The sequence below is a fragment of the Hydra viridissima genome, unplaced genomic scaffold (genome assembly GCF_058129835.1).
Source record: "Hydra viridissima isolate aposymbiotic clone 2 unplaced genomic scaffold, HvirCarnegie_v1 scaffold_1, whole genome shotgun sequence".
Lineage (NCBI taxonomy): Eukaryota > Metazoa > Cnidaria > Hydrozoa > Anthoathecata > Hydridae > Hydra > Hydra viridissima.
Genome location: NW_028324300.1, coordinates 27,016,461 through 27,041,034, shown reverse-complemented (window position 1 = coordinate 27,041,034; position 24,574 = coordinate 27,016,461). Strand labels below are relative to the sequence as shown.

At 28.8% G+C, this 24,574-nt stretch overlaps 2 protein-coding genes across 4 annotated transcripts in view; both read left to right on the top strand.

Annotated features, from left to right (window-relative positions):
• The window catches only part of LOC149894193 (mitogen-activated protein kinase kinase kinase 2-like), a 162,605-nt gene that overhangs the window by 4,434 nt on the left and 133,597 nt on the right, over positions 1–24,574 (top strand). For 2 of the 3 annotated variants that reach the window (XM_090076195.1, XM_090076193.1), the window contains 4 exons: positions 1,252–2,751; positions 3,659–3,773; positions 5,096–5,176; positions 7,498–7,552. The gene's annotated coding sequence lies outside the window, so the exon portion shown is untranslated. The remainder of the gene's footprint in view (positions 1–1,251; positions 2,752–3,658; positions 3,774–5,095; positions 5,177–7,497; positions 7,553–24,574) is intronic. The other variant, XM_090076194.1, reaches the window with a different exon arrangement.
• Positions 7,851–16,893, top strand: LOC149894206 (mitogen-activated protein kinase kinase kinase 3-like). Its single transcript, XM_090076209.1, has 8 exons — positions 7,851–8,156; positions 10,642–10,869; positions 14,238–14,367; positions 14,718–14,788; positions 14,886–14,986; positions 15,068–15,232; positions 15,333–15,389; positions 15,531–16,893. Exons 2-8 carry the CDS (start codon positions 10,852–10,854, stop codon positions 15,547–15,549), a joined length of 561 nt encoding a protein of 186 aa, XP_089932335.1. The 5' UTR covers positions 7,851–8,156; positions 10,642–10,851; the 3' UTR covers positions 15,550–16,893.

Genomic DNA, 24,574 nt, shown 5'->3' with positions numbered 1-24,574 from the left:
TCAAAGTATCTTTTTATGCAATACTGCAGATCAAATAAAGAAAGTGAGAAACTCCACTGAGCACAAAAGAGTAGACTATCAATCATCATAACTTCAACATCAACAGGTATCATTGGTTCTCCACCCTGAGTGCTAAGATGTTTTCCTTTTAAAATGATCAGCAAGTGTGGTCTTTTTCATGTTGAGCTTATCCAATGCTTTGGATAAAGTGTTTGTGTCTGATATGACACTGTCTAAAATCACCCCACACATTACTTGTTTATTAAATCTCTTCAATTCTCAATGAGGCTCTAGCCTTTTTACTTTTAATAAATTTTTTTACTAATTTCTCAAATCAAATCTATTACTTGCCTATTCCAAAAAAGTTGACATAAGATATCGGAAATGCTGCATCAAATTTTTTATAAACTCTCTGCAACTAGTACTTCCTAACAGAGTTACGCTGAATTAACTTTTTTACATAAAAGCATATACACTCAATAAATATTTATTTCACCACTATTGGCATAACAAAATGGTTATATTTTTTATCAAACAAGTAACTGATAGAAATGCTGTGTGTGTATATACATACATACATACATGCATACATACATACATACATACATACATACATACATACATACATACATACATACATACATACATACATACATACATACATACTTATATACACAAGTGAGCTTTTTTATATCTGTGCTCTGCCTTGTCATCAATTCTTTTTGCCCAGAGTGGTAATATACTTGTTAAAACATCTAGAACTCTTGCTAAGTTTGAATTACTTAACAAAGTCATTCTAAGTTGAAACAGAAAGTTTCAGTTTAAAGCATTATTACTATTTCAAAAAGAGATTTAGGGATAATGCTTCCAATATAAAGATAAAAAATTGAGAATTCATTTTAGCTTCACAATTTATATGCATGCATTGACCAAGATAAATTTCGCGTTTTAAGTTTCAGGGTTAATGCTTAAGAATCTGAGAGAGATATAAAATTTATAAGATTTTGATGAAAAAAACATCTTTAATTTACAGGTTTCAACAAGAATATATTTTCTTTTAATACAAACTAACTTATGTTACAGAAAAGAGAATTACTAAATTATGTTGCTTTAAAGAAAAAAGCAAAGAAATAAATATGCTTTTTGCTGGATAAAACCAACATTTAGTGTGCTTTTAGTTTATTATATTTTTTATTTATACTTTATGGCTAAAAGTTTCTTTAATTACTTTGCCTAATTCTTCTTTTGAAGTTGACAATACACTGCAAAAGCCAGGATCCATAATCTTGATGGAAGTTGTATCTTTTGTATCTTCTCCAGTGACCTATGCAATCAGGTGATCAAAAATTAAAAAAATGACATTTTAAAATTTCAAAAAAAATGATTATGTAAATTCTTAATGTCTTTTTTTAGAAAAGCATTTGTACGGCAAAAAATAAAAACTTTCCCAAGACATCTATATATAGTTAGAACCAAAGTTAAATGTAGTTTTTAACAATTTCTTTCAAAAAAATATTATTTCTTTTGCTCATCTTTTAAATTCTCTCATGAAATCAAAATTTAGAAAAAATTTCTTGAGTTTCATCTTTGTTGGACATTTAAAATTAAGTTTAGAATAGTTTTATTGAGATGAACAACACAATCAAATCTATGATATGTTTACTAACTATTGGCAAAAATTCAGTTTCATATTTTTTTCACTTTTTCCAGATATTTGATATTTAAGAATACTATTCAAGTCAGAAAAGTTGCATGGCAACATTTTCACGAATAAATTGTATAAAACTTTAGGTGTCAATTTAGGTTTTTTTAGTACGTTGGACAAACATGCCATGTGATGTATAAATCTCAGGCCACAGGTAAAAAAGCTTACCTTTTTTTAATTGCTTATGAGGTACAAAAGTATTTATTGGTGAGCTTTTTCTTCTTTTAATAATTAGTGATGTAGTCTAAAGTATTTTTCTGATTCAAAGTTAAAATTAAGTGAAGTTTTAGATTTTTCAGAAGATTTGATTGTTTGATTTAAGAATATATTGATTGTGATTAACTGCCAGCAGGAAATCTATTTAGAGAAGTAGGATTAATTTTGCATAGAGAATTATAAATTTTTTCTTGATTTGTATGGTTCTTGGCTTATGAATCCCTCTAAGTTGCATAAAATGTTAGAACTGAAGTTCCAAACTGTACAATAATTTAAAAGAATAATTATGTTTGGAAAAAAAGTCATATGTGTGTTTAATTTTTTAATATGAAAATTCAATTTTTATCTTAGGACTTTACGTGATTGTGAGATTTTGGATGATTTTGTTGTAATGCAATAAGTTCAGTTGAACATTTTCAATTTTCAGGGAAAAAGCGTGGTTTAACTAATGAAGATAGTGAAACCTCATCATGTGATGAAGTAACTAAATATAATCTCAACAAGAAACATGGTGATATTATTCTGGAAAAGTTGAGGTGTGTTGGCAATTTGCAGTAGTTACTCTGGAGAAGACTAAGAAATCTGGTCAAAGAACATAAAGGAACATTTAAATCTTTTTCAAGGAAGAGTGAACTTACAAAAAAGATGTTGATTCAATTAAGAATTACTATCAAATGTTTGTTGGTAACATCAAAAATGGAATCTACAAAGTGAAAAAGTCATTTAGGCAAGTTTAAAGTTTTTACGAAGTAATAAAAAAAAAAGATATGAATCTCTGGAAATACTTGGTGGTGATTTTTTACTGCAACTCAAAGTTTTTGACTGGCCAGGTGAGGTATCATATCTTACATATAATTTGTTTAAAGTCAGTGCAGCACTGCACTGATTTTACACAACGGCATTGTATTTTACCTATTTACTGTAAAACATGTTTTGAAAATAGAAAAGCTTTTAATAAAATGTCAACATTTATAAACATTAATGGATTTCACATTCTTGAAACTAATTTTATTTTTGCTCATTCTATAATACTAAGTGGATAGAGAATAACTGAGAAACTTTATTCAAAATGAACTGGGTTTTCTGGAGTTATTAGTTTTGGTATGAGTTGTTATTCAATTATGCTTCATAATGCTCATTATGCAAAAATGAGTATAAAACTTTTTAATTTTTGTAATTTTTTTTTTAATGGATGGATATAAATAATAGTTTATTTGCTAATTTAATTCTTAGACTTTTTTTTCAAAATATTTTTTTTCGTTTTTCTCCTCAATACAAATTTTGAAGAAAAATATAGCATACCAAAAAAAAGTTTTTAATTTGTTTTTTTTTTTTCTTTTAAATTTTTTTGTAAAAAAGTTTATGATTTTGAAATTTTAAACTTTCCAGGTAAAACTTGTTTTCCATAAACCAAAAGTTGTAATCTCCTAAAATATTTCAATAGAGCACTTACTGGGATGATTAACTTATGAGTTAGGGGCAATTGCCCTCATATTTTTTCAAAAAATTGATTTTTTTAAAAAATGTTTTTAACTCTGAAACATGAATATAATTTCTAATCTGCAAAAAAAAGATATATTCCTTGATAATTTCCTGTTTATTTTTTGATAATTTGAATGTAAGAAATATTTATTGCAACATGTACAGCAAAAAAGTGTATGTATTTTTTGTGTGCTTATCCTGAATATCTTTTTTCAAAATTTTGTAATTATATTCTCCATTACATTATCATCTTAGGATAATCTATCAAATGAACAAAGTCTGGAATGATGGTCAACACCCACTCCTGCAAATGGTCAACACCAACTCCTGTTCCTTTTAATGTTACAGTGTGTGCCTTTGGAATTATGCAGTGAGTACCTAATACTGTTTTTTTGCTTCACCCCAAGTGTTTTTAACAAAATAATTTTTTTTCTTTTTTGAGATTTGTTGGACATAACCAAACTTTTATCTGTCTATGTTTAAAAACCTATAACTTAATGATTCCAAAGCTAGCTGCTAAAAGGAAAGCCATTAATAAACAAGTGATTTCCGTGCTTTTATCTAATAATGCACTTGCTAAAACATTTAGTCACAGAAATACTTGCTAAATATGAATTTTATGAAGTTTTTTCTAGACTGAATCAGAAAATTTCTATTAAAAGCTTTATCAGCAATCTTCTTATTGATTTCAATTTATGTTGCAAACCTTTTTTTGGTTGAAAGTCATAACATGCATTGAAGTTTTATTTTTGCTTTACTTTTTCAGATTGGCCAATTATATTTATTGCTTATTGTATCGGTGCAAAATGTTTTTGGATGAAGAAAAAAAAACAAAAATACAATTCCTAAACTTTTATGCTTGAAAAAGAATTGCCTCAATGAACCTGAGTTTTGCCTCAAATTTTTGTTTAATTCATAATTGTGTCTAAAATCCAATATAGTTAGCGATGCATGATGCCTTCAAGAGTTGTTGTAAATAATAAGAGTCGCTGCAGATAAGGATTGCTGAGATATGTTTAGAAGTTCATTTTGATTCTGTTAATGTATTTATTACAGTGAATTCGGTTTTTTCCTCAATCTATAAAAATTGATATATGTTGGTAAACAAGGGATATCTGAAATGTACAATGGAGCCAAATAATCACAATTCATATTCCTTGAGCAACATTAGGCAATGCTATATTGTTCAATACATGAACTGTTTTGTAGATAATTATGAGTAAGCAATGCTAGGACACGTGAACATTTAAACATTACCTGCACACCAATATATACATATATATGTATATATATTATATATTTTATTTATTTATATATATATATATATATATATATATATATATATATATATATATATATATATATATATATAAAATAATTGCCTCTAAACTTTGCATTAAAACGTAACTCCATAATCTGGCGATGACTGCCATTGGCGAATAAAACTAAGTTTCAATGTCAGTTTTATAGAAAGTTGAATGAATTTCAGATTTTGTTTCAGCAGGTAAATTTGCTGATTTTGTTTAAGATTTTTTAACCTTTTTTCAATAAAGTTAAAATCTCATCCTTTTGCTAAAATTGTTGATCGATGTTTAAAGTTTTTTTTTACACAAACACAGTTTACACCTAAGTAAAGTTATAGAAAAGATTTATCAGTGTTTCATTTCATTTTTTAATTTATATACTTGTTAGATAAATTATTTGGATATGAGGCAAAAGCCCCAGAAGCCTTCTTACAAAAGCCCCAGAAGCCATCTTACAAAAGCAAAGCTGGTAAGTTATAAGCTATAAAAGTTTCAAAAATACTTTTTTTGCGTTTATCTAAATGTTTAAATCTGAGAAACTCGATTTAACTTTCATACTATGTAAAGTATGCAACATTTATGCTGACTCATTTTCATGACTGAGATGGCACATAAAACGGAAGAATTAATTAAGGGCAATCCAAAAGACTATGGTGACTTAAAATGGAGCTTAAAAAAGCTCCGCTTTAAGTACAACATTCATCTTTACACCATGATGATTACAATATAGATTAAGTCCTCAATCAAATCAATCTCTGAATATCAACACTTCCGTGGAAACTCATTTATAAAGACGTCATCATATATTCAAAATAGAGTAGTAATAAATGTTAAAAATGAGGACAATGCAATAAAAATGAGCAATTGCTTTTACTCAGTAATTGGTCAGCTTTAAGTGAATTAAAACTTCAGCAGTTTTCCTCATATTTTTACTCACGTAAAGGTAAGCAATTTACTCAGTAATTGCTCAATTTTACGTGAATAAAAACTTAAGGAAAGTTGTTGAAGTTTCTATTCACGTAAAGCTGACCAATTACTGAGTAAAAGCAATTGCTCATTTTTGTTCACCCGGCCTAATATATTAGTTTCTAGCAATAGTTTTTTTTGGGTGGTGGTTTTTTTGGATTTTGACTCACTTAATTCGTTTATTTTTTTTTCATACAAAGACCGATTGATCCGAAGGTGATCATAAATAATACCGATTATGTATCACAAAATTTGAAGATCAACACCGTTTTTTTACATTTGTCACTCTTACATTTGTTACTTTTTAATCAACATGCCAATCAACTATTTGCCACTAAGAAATTGTTTGCTGTATTTATACAAATTTTAAAGCCGTTAATATAGATAAATTGGTTTTTAATAGTTGCCATAAGTGTGCGAAATATGACACACTTATGGTAATTTGCCACATAAAAACACTCCGACGCCAAAACCACGCATAAATATCGGATTGGCACATCCCTCCATTACGCCAAATTGCCACTAAATAACTTTGACGTAAATTTCTTCCGATCACCGATCATATTTTACTGTTTTCCACAACTCACGTGCGTGCTGACACTGCTTTTATTTTTAAATTGTTGAATATGCTTTGTTGTATAACTCAAGGAGATATTTTTTTTTAGATATTTTTTCTCGTTCCCAACAAAATTCGTTCGACATCTGGGAATAAACAGTTTTTTTTTTGTTGCAATTTATTCAGTGTTCGAATAGAAAGAAAAGTCTTAGTTTATTTGGAAATGAATGATTTAATCACAAAGTTCGGTTATTAAAGTGTCGTTAAAGCGAAAAACATAAAAATCGGTACATTACGTAATGAAAAGTTTTGGCCTCTGTAAGCGTTAAAATTGTTTTTAACAATTGTATTTTTATAATTTAAAAAATATATTTTAGCTCTAATACTTATTTTTAAGTAGTACATTATTTAAAAAAAAAAATAAAAAAAAGAAGGTATTTTTTAAAGTAATAGTAAAAAATTAATTTGTTGTAACTTTTTAATAGAAAAGATAAAAACCAGGTTGTGTAATTAAAAAAGCAATGCAGAAAAAAATATGCTTGAACGTCCAATCAAGTAGCGAGCGAAAACCCGACCCGAATACCTGTAGACGGACAATTTTAAAAAGTTAAGACGAACAATTTTATTGAGTTTAAGTACCCGATACCCTATCCTTCGGGTCGGATATTACCCGGTATAAACTACCCAAAGTATTATTAGAAGAAATAAAATTACCCAATTTCTTGACCAGATCATCGTGCCAAAATTTTCGCGCGATCGGTTATTTTCGTTTATTTTTTTTTTTTTTTTATTTATTTGCAGTTTTTTAAATTTTTTTAAATTTCAATTTTTTTAATATTTAGGGGAATTTTATTTCACATTCCCTGATACACTAATAAGACACTGTTCTTTATGAACTTGATATTATTTTTCCCGCCTGACTGCAAATCTGCCATTTTACATACTCCCCTCCTTTTTATATAGTTTTAGAATCGCGTCATTTGTTAACACTTTACATACATTATCACTTTACAATCATTTTGTTATTACAATTTACAAAATAATTTGAAAACCAACTCGCTAATAGCATCTTGAAGATGTTATTCACAACAATTTTTCATTTTATCTCTATTTAATAGTAAGTGTTAATTTTTAACTAATTAAAAAATAATACTTACACAGAGTAGGTTGAATTAATACTCAATTGTCAACATTTTTTTTTATCACCTCTCAAATATAAAAGTTAAAAAAAAAATTTTTTTAAATTTATTCACTTTTTTATTTAATAGCTGCTTTTTGTACCCGATCATCGGAACTCGTATTTCGGAACTATTCGCTAATCAGGTAATAAAATCAGATATGTAGTGCATTTTTCGTTAAAATACATTTTTTTAAATTATTTTCTTTAAAATACATCTAATATATAAAGCCCAAAATTTGTATGTATGTATGTGGGTGTGTTTTTTATAGAAATAAACAGTTTTGATCCGATCCTCACCAAATTTTGCATCTTTTCCAGGGAAGGTTGTAGGCCAGGTTTAAACCACCCCGGACTCAATGTTCAGGGTGTTTATGGCTGGAACCAGAAATACCCTAGTCATTGACTCTGGGGGTTGTTCACCCCCTCTGACCTTTCCTTGCCCCTTACAAGGTGGTGATTAGGGAGCTAATAATTTTAATAGTTTTTGCCAATAAAAACCAAAATATTTTAACTATGTGTTAGCGGTTTTTTGTGACGATTTTTGAGGGATATTTTTGGAAAATTATACCTCATGAATGAACTAGAAATTAAATTTAGTATGACTTTATTTGCTGTTAATAGAAAACCAAAATGCTTAGCAGTCAATATTCAGAATATGAAAAGATGGTTGGTTTAACTTTAAGTTTTAGCTTTTTTGAGACTTTGATGTGTGCATTGTTTGTGTGAGGAAAATAAATTTTCAAACAGGTAGGCATCTAATCTTAATATTGTTTTAAAACTTTATTGCAGATTTCTTAGTTTCAAGTTTAGTTTTAGAGATGAGTTCCTTTTACAAAATGAAAAGAGATTTATAAATAAAATTTTTAAAGATTCTTGTTTTTAAAATATATCAATAAATTGAAAATTAGAAATGAATGCATTAAAAATCTTAAGTTTGAATTTTTATAGAATGAGTAATATTTATAACATGTAATAATAATATATATAACATTTCAAAAAGATAACATTTAAAAAGAGTTTTCTTGTTTATCATGTATCACTATCTTCACTAATCTTTATCAATCAATAAATCAATCTTGATGTCTAAAGACATAATTTGAATTTGAAAGAAAGAAAATTTAAACTTTAATCAATAAAGTTTTTGAAAAAGGATGTATAAAAAATAGTATTAAATAAATTAAAAATAGCTTGCAGTTAGCTGTTCTATATACCAGGTTATAATTTAAATACCATAATTCATGTAATTAAATTTCTAAATATATAACAATGGCAGTATATATATGCATACATACATGCATACATACATGCATACATACATGCATACATACATGCATGCATACATACATACATACATACATACATACATACATACATACATACATACATACATACATACATACATACATACATACATACATACATACATACATACATACATACATACCTATGTATGTATGTACTGTAATGATGAAATATATTACATATAAAATATATACTTGTTTTGTTCACAAAAAGTTTTATGTAAATTTATTTTTAAAATTTTGAAATTAACATTTTTGAAAGAAAAGATAAATGTTTGAAGTTTTTTTTTTTTTTTTTTTTAATTGCTTTCACTCAAATATTAAACATTCCTGATCCCTAAATATGAATAGACCCTAAACATAACTAAAAGTAGTGATTTTTGGTAGCTTGTGATTTTTTTTTTGTGTGTGTGTTTGTCACCATATAAAATGTTTTGAACATTTGAACATTTCAAAAAAAGGTTTTCTCTAATTATTTTTTTTATTTTTAAAATTAATTTAATTAATGCAATGCCTCACTAAACAATGCAGCATTGTTTAGTGGGGTATAGCATCAGTGAAATTTTCATAATGCTCTAAGGTTTTATGTACACATTTCAAAAATGGCTTTTTTTCTAATGATTGCAGTGTTTTTGAACAATTTCTTGGTGTGTGCTTTCAGTGAATTTTCGTAACTTCAGTATCTTGAAGCAGGCACTAGATTTTCTCTTCATTTGTTATCATAGAATTAATCTTCTGTATCGATATCCCACAATCTGCACTATTTTGACTTTTTACAAATGTTATTTTTAGTTACTTCTCTAGCAATTAAAAGTATGTCTGTAACACAGTCTGTAACAACATTACATCAAAAAAGATTCCTTCATTACAAATGTTTTTTAGAAAATTAACAGTCTCACTAAAATAAGTTTTAAAAAATAATGCTTTTTTGGTAGATAGACCACAAGATTGACAAGATTTAAAATTATATGCTGATGCTGATTTTCATAAAGGATTTATACCTATGAATTAGGTCTTTTTGATTATAATTATTTTTTTCTGTTTTGAATTGTTAAAAATAACCACTTTTATTGTTCAAAGTAATATTTTACAACATCCTTAATCATTTTGATGATGTTATTTGGTTCAACTGAGTAATTTAATAAAACAATGAAGAGCTATTGGAAAGACAATTACATTAGGTTAGAGGTTGTAAAGTTTGAAGCCCATGCAAATATATTTTCAATAAAGAACATTTTCTTAAATTTTCCTTGCAAGAAAGAAACTATCATTAGTTCAAAGAAAGTAATTCATAAATTCGCCTTACAAGAAGAAATTTTTTCTTTAATGATGTGTTTAAGCTTTTTACATTTAAGTTTAGATATACGGCCAGGTTTTCAGAGTATTTTATTTTAATTCTTAAATTATCAATTAGTAAAACAATTCATTTTACTTATTTTATATACCTACTCAAGGTGCTTCTGCACTGCCTACAGGCTGTTAAAGACAATAAGTTCTTGCTAGTGTTTTATCTCATGAATCTTGTTACGAAAAAAAATTAAATAAAACTAGACAGTAGATTAAAGTAAATATCACAAGGTAGATTAAAGTAAATATTAGCATGGATCTATTTTTAAATAATTGTGATTATAATTTTAATTTGAACAGTTCTGAGGAAAGCTCTGACGAAAGCTCTGAGGAATCTGTTCGTGCTGACAATTAATTTTCTTTATCTTGGTGTAATTTATTTAGTAATTTGTCGACATGTGAAGTAGTTACTTTATCATGAACAGTCTTATTAAACAATTAAGTTTTTATGTTTTATAATCTATATATATATAAGTTTATGTTTTATATATAAATATATAATATATAATATATAAGTTTAATGTTTTTTATTGTAAATTGATTTATGAATTTCCGTGGTTGATAATATTTTTTTTATTTGTTAGGTTTATTATTGCAAAGATTTAAATACTGGCAAAGAACGCGCTGTTAAATGCATTGATATTGGACTCATTAACAATACCATATTGAAAGAGGTGGAAGAACTTCAAAATGGAATCAACCTTTATAAAAATTTGAATCATGAGCGAATTATAAAATATTTTGGCACATCTCTAGCTGAAACATTCCCAGGTGCAACATCCCTCTCTATATTTATGGAATATATGGAAGGGGTAAGTGGATTTTATAGGTCCAATCAATTTTATTTCACTTTTTTAAGATTACACTTTTTACTATAATATTGTAGTTTTTCTAATTTGAAAAAGCTCTTTAATGTGGTATCATTGAGTTACATTTGTCCATCTGAAGTTTCTTGTTGAATTGTCTTTTTTTGCTTATTTTACTTCACCTATGTAGCTGTTTGTCATATAATAGTTTGTGATATTTATGTGACCAATAATTTACAAACTTTTTACTGTGAAAATAGTTTCATCTGCTAACTAATAAAGATTTATGCTGAAACGTTTTTGGTTTTAAATTTATGACATAGTTAAATTTGATAGTTAGATGATATTCAATAGTCAGATAGAAGGTGGTAGATAGTACTAGAGTAGAAGCGTTCTGTTGTAGGAGTGTCCAAAAGTAATGATATAATGAGTTACAAACAAAAGTGTAACATATTCATATCTTTGATTCAATTGCTCAAACAATATTCAAATATATACTCAAAGTATTTCCCGTTAATTTAATTTAACGCTCAAAGTGTTTGCCTTTAATATCTATGTACTTATAAATATACTTTTTAATATCGATGCATACTTACTTTTAATAATATATACTTTTTGATATACTTTCTCTCAATACTTCTCTAATGTTTTGAGCTTACTCTTCTATTCTAACTGTAATCAGCCATTTTAAGCTTTGGACTTCTTTATTGTCAGTTAGGTGTTGTTTGATTTTGCTAAAAAGCCATATATTACAAGGTGCCAGGTTCGGTAAGTAGAGTGAATGGTTGATTATTGAAATGGCTTTGTTGTTGAGGTAGACTCTCAAACAACTTTTTTGAGATGAGGTTTCGTCCTCTCACGGAAGATTTTCATGTTTTTGGTGCCTGACTAGTCATTGCTTCTCAATGACACTAACAACAGGTGAAAGGAAGTCTTTGATATGTTTGAGCAATTATGGTTTTTTACTTATCCAAGCACTGGATCAGAAGGTGAGCTGTCAATTTAAGCATGGTGGTGACCATATAGGCTTAACTTGGCCTCACTAGACAACTGCTCTTTGAAATTCTCCAACACCGGCACATGATAAATTTATTTACTTGCAACAAAAGTGTGTCAAGTATATCCAAGATTTGCTGTCCATCAAAATGCCACACAATTGTCATTTACCTTTGTTGAATCTAGGCAAATTCTGTTGGCAAAAGGTTACATGTGTTGCTTTTGGAGTTATCTTAGGCTGATTGAGTATATAAATTTTTGAAGACAAAGATTAACATAAATAGTTCTTTAAATGGAACCATTAGACAACAGTTTTTAGACTTTAGGTTGATGTAAAGATTGTTAATAAGTTGTTGTGGCATACAGAAAGTGCTCTTGCCATAAAGCCTAGAAATCTAACTATGCATTCAAGTTTCAAAAGAAAACGTAATATGCTTTATGCTTTAATTCTACGTCACATGATCTTTTTTTTTTAACAAAAGTTTCTGGATACCCCTAAGTTAAATTAAGTTAAGATAAATAATAATAATACAGTGGAGAAAATAGAATTAGCCTCACCATATGCTGATCCAATACTTTGTAAATCTGTAAACAAGTTTGTGCGGTACAACTTTTGTATCCACACACATATAATTACTGTTACAAACAACAACTTTTTAGATTATAATATAGCATAATTAAATTGCGGTACATTTGATAAAACCATAAAATGTATAATACTTGATATTTGCGGTAGCAAATAGAATTAGCCTCATCGATAATTATTTTCAGTTTACTTGTATATTTTGATCTAGTGATACGCATTTGTGAGTTAGTTTTTTATTATTATTTGTAAGTTAAACAAAGACTGTGAAATCAGTGCTTATAAAGTTTTTAACATTTGGTTTTTGACACCTTAATTTGAAATGGGACGTGGTAAGCATTTAACGAATGAAGAATTAGCAGTAATCAAAGCATACAAAGATACAGGCTTATCTAATCTGGAAATTGCGAAGAAAATTAAAAGATCTCCAAAAAAGGTTAACAATCAATTCAAGATTGGCGTTAATTATGGAGCTTATAAGGGAAGTGGTGGCAAACTTAAAATTGATAATCGTACTAAACAAGTTATTGTACGTTGTGCTGCTGCTCAGCACATGACTGCATCTCAAATTCGTGCTGATTTACAATTACCTGTATCTGTTTAACGTGTGAGACAAATCTTACATGAAGATCCAAACACAGTTTGGAAAAAGCGTAAACCAAAACCAAAACTTACTGCTCGTCATAAAAAAGTTAGATTACAATTTGCAAAAGAACACATGTCTTGGCAAGAAGAGTGGCATCAAGTTCTCTTTAGTGATGAAAAAAAGTTCAATCTAGATGGTCCTGATGGCTATCAATATTACTGGCACGATCTTCGAAAAGAGAAAGAAACTCGGATGAGTCGTAACTTTGGGGGTGGAAATGTTATGGTTTGGGGGGCTTTTTCCTTTGCTGGAAAACTTCCACTGGCATGGATTTCAACAAAAATGAATTCACAGGACTACATTGACTTATTAGAAATAAGTTTACTTGAACATGGTGAGGAATTGATGGGTGAAAGTTTCACTTTCAAACAAGATAATGCTACTATCCATAATTCAAAGCTTACAAAAGCTTGGTTTAGAGAAAAAAATATTCACGTAATAGAATGGCCCGCACGTAGTCCAGATCTTAACCCAATTGAAAATCTATGGGGAATACTTTCTAGAAAGGTTTATGAAAATGGTAAGCAATTTGAATGCACCTTGGAGCTGAAAACTCGTATCAGAGAAGCTTGGAATGAAATATCTATAGAAACTATCCAAAATCTTGTGACTAGTATGTCAAACCGCATATTGAAGTCATTAAAAATTCAGGACGCTATACTAAATACTAAATGAGCGTTAAAATAAAATATTTTCTTTATTTTTTGTATATAATGTTAATGAGGCTAATTCAATTTTCTCCACAAATTGAATGCTTTTAATTTTTTTTCCATTTGGAATTAGTTAAACATACCAATTTATAAACTTTTTAGTTGCAGTAGAAGTAATAAGAAATAAAGTAGATTTCATAATTGTTTACCTGCGAATTTTGTTAAATTAGAACAAAAAATAAAGGTGAGGCTAATTCTATTTTCTCCGCTGTATTAATAACTAAGTTAATTTAAAGTTTTTTAATGTAAAACGTAATATTTATGATTAGAGTTTCTGTAATTACAGACTGATTTGTTTGCTTTGAGACAACAGCAAAGTTGCAGTTTTAGCAAACTTACTTAAATAGTAAATTAGGAAGAAGAATATCAGATGTTGCATTACTGTATTTCTATTGAAAGTCTTTAAAAAAGTTATTTAAAAATCACATTTTCTTTTTAGGGATCGCTTCATGATAAATTATTAAAAGATGGTGCTTTAGAGGAAAAAGAGGCATCATTTTACTGTTATCAAATTCTTGAAGGGATTAACTACTTGCACTCCCAAAACATCATACACAGGAATATTAAAGGTCTTTTCTTTGTTTATAATACTAAATGCACGTTTAACCAAATGTGAATTCAAAGTTGTATAAACTATCTTTAGTACTGGACACTAGTATTAAGTTTAGTGCTATATGCTAGAAATATTGTTAGTACTGGACACTAGTAGTATTTTAAGGATAGAGGCAAAGTATTAGTATTGATGAAGTAAAGGGAAACTAGTATCATGTGCAGAAGATTATTAAAAAATACCAAGTGACTTAACTTGAAGATTTAACAATATTTTTGAATAATAGGTATTATGTCATTTTTACACCAGGTAAATGTTTATTGAAAATGTGACTTTGTTGTGAATTGCAATGAGTTTGTACTTATACAGGTGCCAATATACTATTAGACTCAGGTGGTAACTGCAAACTTGCTGATTTTGGTGCTTTGAAAGAAATCGAAGTAAAGTTATTTTATAAAAGTTAATTTTTTTTATAAGTATAATTACTATTTTATAAGTATAAAATCTTATTATTTTCTTATAAATAATATCTTTCAGGAATTTATTCCAAGAGCAAGATGCGTGGTCTTTCTTAACCCTTACTGGTTAAGTCCTGAAATTGTAAAAAGTGATGTAGTTGGTGGGAAGACTGATATATGGTGAGTACAACTTTGGATCATTAATTTAATGCAAGAACTGCATAAGTATTGTAATTACATGTTTTTCTTTTTTCTTCATAGGTCGTTTGGATGTACTGTTATAGAGATGCTAACAGCAAAACCACCTTGGTTTGAACTTGAACCAGGAGTTGCCATTTTGAAGATTGGAATTGGGCCAACAATACCCCATCTACCTGATGGTTCCTCAACTGCCTGTAAAAAGTTTGTAGATGACTGTTTAAATAGGTAAAAATAAAAGTTTCTTTTTATTTATTTTTTAATGAATTTTTAAAATACTTTTATTATAATTTTGATGAAAATGCAAACTTTTTAATTTGTAATTTAGGGACCCTTCATTACGACCTACGGCAACAGAATTGCTCTCTTATGCGTTTGTTCAAAGGTAATAAGATACATCATGTACTCAAATTTATTACAATGATTACTTTCTTTTTATTTTTGACTTTATTTTGTAAATTATTTGTGTATTTATTTACGAGATGTCAAAATTGTCTTGTTTTATTTATTCTTGAAATACATATAGAAACTTGAATTTGTTTTGACATGCTCACTTTTGATAAATGGCAAGTAAGTGACGTATTTTTGGCTCTTTTTCTTCTGTGGACCTCACAAGTTTATTTTTATTGCCTTTTCACAACGTTCAAAAACGGTTTAGTTTTAAAAAAAGTTAGCATATTTGAAAGTATGATATCACAGAACTTTGTCTTAAAAGGCAAAAGTGACCAAGATTAAGGTAAGTAAGGAATCTTTCCCTTTTTTGATACTTAACAGCAATAACTCAAAAATAGTTTAAATAAAATATTCGTTCAAATTTTGTTCAGTTTTCTGAATTTTAAAGTTGTGAGAATTTACTGGAAAAAACTACAAAAAATTTTAATTTTATACAGAGAAATGTTTAGGAAGATGATTGTTTATACATAAAAAGGATGCGGTATTTTTCAAATATCTGACAGTGTTTTTCAAATTAAGTTACTATTTTTTTCACTTTTTTCTATGTCTATGTTCTGGGTTATCTCTCAGCTTCCACGCTTACACTTTTCAAACTTACCTTAATGACGATTTGCATTTTTTTTCAGGTAACATTTCAAAGGTTTATTGACAAAATAAACTCACTATGTAAAAACACTTCTCGATTAGGCCGCTATGTAACCATTATGATAACAAACTTATTCTTGCAATAAAACTACAATTAAAATACTTGTGCTTTTAATGTTTTAACCATGGAAAAATGATCAGGTATTAAATAGGATATACAATTAAATGCAACAAGGACCCTTAAATGGAGTAACTACCATTGAATTACCATTGGGATGATTGCAAGAATTAGCATTGCGATAAAGAATCAGAACTGATCACTTTGGTTATTGCTTAGTTACGTAGCAATATTGCCAAGCTAACTTTTTCTTTTAACTGGGGATTTCAAAAATAATTTTATCCCATGACGCAGAAATTATTCAAGTCATCGTGAAAGCCAATGAATGAGAAGAATAAAGCTGTCGTTGTTCGTTCGAATTTCAATCGAGGTTATACAAGCACTGGAGGTGTAGCCAGGGAATAGCTTTGTGTTTGTATAAAACATTGAGGTGAAACACGTTTTTTGGAGATCCGTAAATCGATCACAGGACTAGAGAGACCTAATTTGAATTATTACCGGCAATGCTAAATTTGTATGGTAGTGGCAAGTATCTACAGTTGTGGACAAAATGATAGTAGTGTGATTGAAATTAACGAATTAATATTATTATCTTTAAACAGTTACTGAAAATGAAATAGTAATACTGGATTATTAATTAAATAGGTGTGAGATGCTAAACTAATTAGTAGAAAATTTTAAATTTTTGCTTTTATTTATAATAATTATACAAGTATAAAAAACAGGTTGGACATAATAATAGTGATGTTAATTTATTTAATGTTATATTGCAAATAATTTATATTATTAATAAAAAAATGATATAAATTTAATTAAACAATAGTAAAAAATTTACATTTAATCGCATGCCCCCGGTTTTTTATCACAGCTTTGCAGGTATTCGGCATTGAGTTAATCAAATTTTGACAACGTTCTTAAGGAATGTTGTTCCAAGCATTCTGGACGACTTGCCATAACTCCTGCTGATTTTTTGGTTTTTGACTATAAACTGCCTCTTTTACATCCGTCCAAATGTTTTCGGTCGGATTGAGATCCTGTGACTGTGCAGGCCAATCCATAACTGCAACCCTTTTCTCGATGAACCAACTTTTTACCCTGCGACTGGTATGCTTTGGATCGTTGTCCTGCATATAAACCCATCTAAGGGGCATATCTTCTTCTGCATAGGGCAACATAGTATTTTGTAATATTTGAAGGTATATGTCTTGGTCCATAATACCATCAATCTTATAGATTGGCCCTACGCCATAATAAGAAAAACAACCCCAAATATTTATTCTTGCTCCGCCATGTTTTACAGTTTTTATGGTGTATTGAGGTTTGTATGCAGAGTTAGGTGGCCTCCTTACATACATCCTGCGTCCACCTTACCCAAATAAAACAATTTTGCTTTCATCAGACCACAAAATATTACGCCATTTTGAAACAGGCCAATCTGCATGCGTTTTTTCAAAAGGGGAACTTTTCTTGGGCTTTTGGCGACTAACTTACTTTGTACTAACCGCCTACGCACTGTTCTCGAAGAAACGCTTAAATTTAAATCTTCTTTAATATGGCGGGAAGTTACAAAAGGATCGGCAACAGCACACTGCAAAAACTTGTTTTGTTAATTTAACCAAATATGTTTGGTTTAGGAGAAAAAAACGAGATTTAGTAGCCACTTTTTTTTCTTTATTAATTCTTAGGCATCGTAGTTTCAACAAAACACAAAAATTTATTAATGTCACTATAATTATGATTAACTATGCTTATTGTGAATATACTGCAAGCTAAATTTTACCAAATAATTTGGTTACTTTAACAAAAACATTTGGTGCATAAATATTCACCAAATGTTTTGTTAAAGTAACCAAATTTTTTGTGAATTTCACAAAACGCTTTTTGCAGTTAAACAAAGTTCACAAAACGTTTTTTGCAGATAAAACGTGCTGCAGCACGTTTTATCAATCTGTCTTCATGTTCAGTCGTTTTTTGTTTTCGGCCCCTTGTTTCGCCTACATTTTTCCGTTTTAGAGCATTTCTAATCATCATAGGAGAACAACTTAATGTCTCTTGAATAAATTTGTATGTTTTCCCTTCTTGTTTTAATTTAATAATTAGTTGTCTCTTTTCTGCACTACAATGCTTTGCGCGACCCATAATTTCTATTTATAAAAAAAATTTATACGATTATTTTATATATTCCAATAAATTAACACTAAAATTAATCTTACCTTTAATTAGTCTTAAAGCTAATATAAATAAATTGAAAGGAAACAACAGATATGTTATTTTAACCTACAAATCTAGATATGTTGTTATATAAAATTCGGGACTTCCCTTAAGTAATTTGAACAGTGTTATCAACATTTTTTACTCCCATTTTATTATTCAGTGTTTGTATTACTGTTATGCCTAAATTTGTTAATTTATATTTAAATTTACATAAAATTATTATCACAAATCATTGTTTTACTAGCCACTATTATTATTTTGTCCACAACTGTATGTGGTTTATGTTTTGATATGATTACCTTAATTGTTGGTTGCTTGAAGGCTGTATGTTGTTAGCTTCCCAACGTATTGATGATGTTCATGTGTTGTACTAAAGATGTTGTATGTAAAACTCCAGGAGTGGAAAAAAGTGTTATTTGCATTGGTTTGGCGAAGGTTTAATCATACCAGAATAAGTTAAAAAAGAGAAAATTGTTCGGAAGAGCAGTCAAGGATGCCTCAACAGCCTTTTAAGAAAAGTTACTACCTCTTAGATATTTGATAAACGATGAAATTATTGCGAATTGGCAGTGCTGGCCATTCTATATCGTGATAAAGGACTCGAACTCAAATTTTAGGTATGACCATCAACAGACTTAAGCTTCATGTGAAAGGGCTCACATATATTTTCTATGCAGATGGAGAGCTTTTTGCAACGTTTAACAAAGCATCTCAAGTTAATCATCATGGACACATTAATTTTGTGAATATGTTGAGTTCTCCGTACCATTTGATTGCAGCTCGATCAAGTTCTTGAAACTCTCGCCAATCTCTCTTCAAAAACTTTTTTTAAAGTTCTTGGAAAATTGGCTTTCTTATTGGGTGATTTGAAAGATATATAAAAAGTATCTTTAAAAGAAGCAATATTTAAAACGTCTTATTTCTAATTGCTAATCGTTTGTCCACAGTAAATTCTATTATTATATTATAGAATATTATTATATAATGGAATTTACTGAGGATGAACAACATAACCTTAACCCTTTAACAATTAAGCCTTTACCTTACCTAACTTAATAGTCCCAATTAAGCGTCTGCGTCTCGGAATCGTTTTCTCGAAATGAACCGGGAAAAGCGTAACAAGACGAGAAATTTCCCGGAAAAAAATAACGAAACAAAGGAAACGATTGTCCCGGAATAAAGTTATAAATCGGGACATAAATTTTATCTCGGTATTTAAAAACTGTGACCCGGATAATTACGAAACGTTACGAGACAGAAGAAAATTTTTTGCCGACCAAGTTTATTTTGCTAGCCAGAAATGACGCACAGTGACTCAAAACAACAAAAAAATGGCAATAATTTATTGCCATTTTTTTTGTAAGGGGTTTGTTGGATAAACCCCTTACAGGGGTTTTACGAGCTCCAGGGTGATTTTGAAAAAAGTTCTCATCTAAGATTTACTATGTAGCGAGCCATTTTAAAAATAACGGAATTTTGTGGTTTTGCAAAATTTTTTGCTAATTCAATTTACAAAATATTCGCTGTACCTTTTTTTTAATAATTTTAGTTTTGAAAAAAGTTTCTCATAATTTTGTAATAAGATAAATCAGAAGGTGCAAAGTTTTATGCAAGATTTCATTACTAACTTTCTTTGGGAGACCCGAAGGAGAAATTGTTTATGCTCCTTGTTCTTCATTATAGGAGGTGTTGAAAATTATTGCAAGTGTAATGCCTCTTTCTCCACTATATTTACAACCCTGCTCGTTCAGCTTCATCATTGGAACCAGTTCTAATGAAACAAAATGCCATTTTTCCCTTTGTATTTACTTACAATAATTTTCGCAAATTTGGAAACATTTATCTGATTTATAGTTTACTATCTAGCGAGCCATTTTAGAAATTTTTGGAATTCGGCGAAATATAAAAAGGTAAAAAAAGTGGTTAAAACCACACTTTTTTATTCATGATACCAATAATGGTCTTAATATAATTCTGACGCTATTTTGAAATTTTTTGAAGTAAATATTGTCATTTTTACCGTTTTAGATAATATTTATGATCAATTTTAAATATTTAGTGTTGAAATAGTGTGAAAACAAGATGATTTAACTACTTTAAAAGGCTAGTAAAAAATCGACAAAAATATTTAAAAAAATAAATTAAAAAATGTTTTTATTTGATTTCTTTAAACTAGCGAAAAGTTTCCATTTTTAGTATATGAACAAGTTTTTGCCCCACTCTTCAATATATGTTTCACTTTTGATGCACCTAACTTCATTTCCATATTTTTCTATGAAGTTATTGTAATATAAGTGATGGTCCAGATCAAAAGAAAACGAATGAATTATTGAGAATCAAAACTTCAAAGGTTTCTAATAAAGTTTAAGAACGCATGGCTTCGATTGTTTGATAACTCAACTTTGTTGAGTGTTGATAAGAAATTTCTTTGTTACTCAAAATCTTTGCGGTCAACATACTGCTTCTCTTCCACCCCAACTCTCAGTTTCTCATACAAGTTCAATGTTAAAATTTATGAATGACCGTTAGATGACTTCAAACACCCGTATGATAATTTACTATGATCATCATAAGCGTTTCTTAAAAACTATAAGAAAGAATAAGTTTTTAATACTTGTTTGCAATTTTTCGACTAAAATTTTATGAAATTCTTAAAAATGGGATACCTTGTGACAGATAAAGTTTTATTTGCCTTGATAACATGTTTTGTTGAGAAATAATTACAACACTGAGTCAAACATGTTATTCCTCTTTTAGCCTTTTTCAAAGCTTTTACAAATTTTGGCTTTTAATACAATGTTGAGTTATTTTTTAGGGTAATTTTGGTTATAGTTTAAGTTTTTATTATTTTAGGAGGAAAGATTTCTGTTTTAGGAAATTTTTATACTGCACAATTTTTTTCTGGCCTTCTTAAATTAAAGCCAAGATCGTGAAGGCGACGTTGAACAGTTTGCTTAAACATTTTGATTCCAGTCTGCTCGAGTTTGTAAATTATTGTATCATTGAATGCTTGTCAGTTAACGAGTAATGTTTTGCACGAATAATCTTTCTTCAAATGAATTCACCAAATTTTTCTTTAAAAGTTGCAGAGTTTTTTAAATAACTCACTTGAAGTTTGTTTCAAAATTTATTTACGCAAAAAAAGTCAATTGTGTTTAAATTGAGGAAATATTTTGCCATAGTGGTAGTTTCATTTCAAACATAAAAACATATTAAATTTAGTAGTTACCTAGTATTAAATGTAAAATTGGTTTTAAAATTGTATTTTTAAACCTATATAGGTTTTTAAAACTTATCAGGAAAGTCAGAAAATTGAAAATTAACATATAATATTACTAATCAAAAAGTAAAAAAAAACATTTCTATACGACGACGACGACTATTTAATGATTCAATTTAACAATTCAAATGTATGCTTTAATTTTTTCTTTAATTAATCTTTAATTTGTTTTCTTTAAATTTTTGAGTGATAATTCAAAAGGCTTTTCTAAAATTAGTCATCAAGTATTTAGGAATTTTTAAGACAGTTTTTTTTTTTTTAATTCTGTGCCTTTATTTTTTAAGTTACGATTTTTCGTCAGTTATAAAGAGAACATCAAAGTTTTTTTTTAGATTTCTGAACTTTCCAGCAACTAGATTTTGCTCTGCATGTTTTTTTAGTGACCAAGTGGTGAAGACGAACGTCGCATGGCGAACTCTGGGTGTTTTATCCTATGCCTCTTTGAACTATTGCTTCATTACTATCAAAAATCAACTTATTGTTTCTTCAGATAATTTCTCTTCAAAGCTTGTTTTATAATGCGATGCTCTTGCTGAAAATGACATTTCCATAAATAAAATTAACCTATTATAGTTTAACCATCCCGGATTAATCAGTAAACTAATGGTGCTTTCTTGCCACACCCAGATTTATCAGAGTGCTGAAGAATAAGCTAAACCTTATATAAAACAAATAAACAAAAGCAGGCAATTACTGTCTAACATAACATGGACACAACTGAAGCTAAAAACTGTCTAATCGAAGCTAAACGATTAGCAATTATAAATAAAAGGTTTTAAATATTGCTTCTTTTAAAGATAATTTTCGCAAACTATTCGCAAAATTAACGTGTCCATGATGGTTAATTTGAGATGTTTTGTTAAACGTTGCAAAAAGCTCTCCATCTGCATAGAAAATAAATGTTAGCCCTTTCACATGAAGCTTAAGTCTGTATTTAGTCTTATATTTGGTGTTCGAGTCCTTTATCACGCTATAAAATGGCCACCTCCGCCAGTTCGCAATAACCTCATCGTTCATCAAATATCTAAGAGGTAATAACTTTTCTTAAAGGAAGGTCGGGGCATCCCCTTGACTGCTCTTCCGTATGATTTTTTCTTCAACCTTTTTAACTTAAACTGATAGAATTCTTAACTGTCTCAACATAAAACCTTTACACTGTAATATGCTAAAGGTAAACCAAAAAACAATAACTAACATAACGTTTTTAAAGAAATAAGTCAAGGTGTTTCTATTAAACAAGCCTGTATTTAAAAAAAAAACGTTTTCGATTGGTTCCACTAAATCAATGCAAATGATAGTTTTTCCACTCCTGGAGTTTTATATTTCAGCATCTTTAGTACAACACATGAATTTCATCAATACGTTGGGAAGCTAACAACATACAGGCTTCAAGCAACCAACATTTAAGGTAATCTAATCAAAACATAAACCACATAGGTACTTGCCACTGCCATACAAATTTAGCAGTGCCGGTAATAATTCAATCTAGGCCTCTCCTGTCCTGTGATCGATTCCAGAATCTCAAAAAAAAGTGTTTCACCTCAATGTTTTATACAAACACAAAACTATTCCCTGGCTACATCTCCAGTGCTTGTATAACCTTGAATAAATTTGACCAAACAACGACTGCTTCATTCTTCTCATTCATTGGCTGTCACGGTGACTCGAATAATTACTGTATCATGGGTTAAAATTATTTTTGAAATGAAGGGTCCCTAAATAACAAACTAAAATTTTGCGTTTTCATCAAAATTATAATAAAGTATTTTAAAAACTTTGAAAAGTCAAAATTTATAAAAAAAAAAAAAGAAAAAGAAACGGTCATTTTTACCTATTTAAACAGTCATCTACAAACATTTTGCACGCAGCTGAGGAACCATTAAGCAGATTGAAAATGACAGCGAATGGGTCAAGTTCAGACCAAGGTGGTTTTGTTGTTATCATCTCTATAACAGTACATCCAAACAACCTATTAAGAAAAAAGAAAAACAAAAAATTACATTACTTATGTAGTTCTTTATTGTAATAAACGATCCATAGTTGTACTCACCAAATATCAGTCTTCCCACCAACTGCATTATTTTTTATAATTTCTGGGCTTGTCCAGTAAGGTTTCTCAACTAAAGCCGCATAATTTGTATTTGAAATAAAGGTCTGAAAGATATTATTTATTAGAAAATAAACAGATTTTTACTAAGTAATTATACTTATAAAAAAAATTTACTTTTATAAAATAATTTTACTTCAATTTCTTTCAAAGCGCCAAAATCAGCAAGTTTGCAGTTACCACCTGAGTCTAGTAGTATATTGGCACCTGCGTAAGTACAAATTAATTTCAAATTGAAATAAAATTACATTTTCAACAAACATATACCTGGTGTAAAAATGATATAATACCTATTATTCAAATTTATTGTTAAATCTTCAAGCTATGTCATTTGGTAATTTTTAAATAATCATCTGCACATGATACCAGTTTCCTTTTACTTGATCAAAATTAATACTTTACCACTATCCTTAAAATACTACTGATGTCCAGTACTAACAATAATTCTAGCATATAGTACTAAACTTAATACTAGTGTCCAGTACTAAAGATAATTTATACAACTTTGAGTTCATGTTTGGTTAAACGAGCAATTAGTATTATAAACAAAGAAAAGACCTTTAATATTCCTGTGGATGATGTCTTGGGAGTGCGAGTAGTTAATCCCTTCAAGAACTTGATAACAGTAAGATGATGCCTCTTTTTCCTCTAAAGCACCATCTTTTAATAATTTATCATGAATTGACCCCTAAAGAGAAAATGCGATTTTTAAATAACTGTTTCTAAAGACTTTTAAAAGAAATACAGTAACGCAATATCTGATATTCTTTTTCCTAATTTACTATTTAAGTAAGTTTGCTAAAACTGCAATTT

Bases quoted from the DNA above. Each gene is read 5' to 3' on its own strand.
- LOC149894206 (XM_090076209.1), top strand. The intron at 14,789-14,885 runs GTAAAGTTATTT...AATATCTTTCAG, and splicing joins GTGCTTTGAAAGAAATCGAA to GAATTTATTCCAAGAGCAAG. The intron at 15,233-15,332 runs GTAAAAATAAAA...TTTGTAATTTAG, and splicing joins GTAGATGACTGTTTAAATAG to GGACCCTTCATTACGACCTA.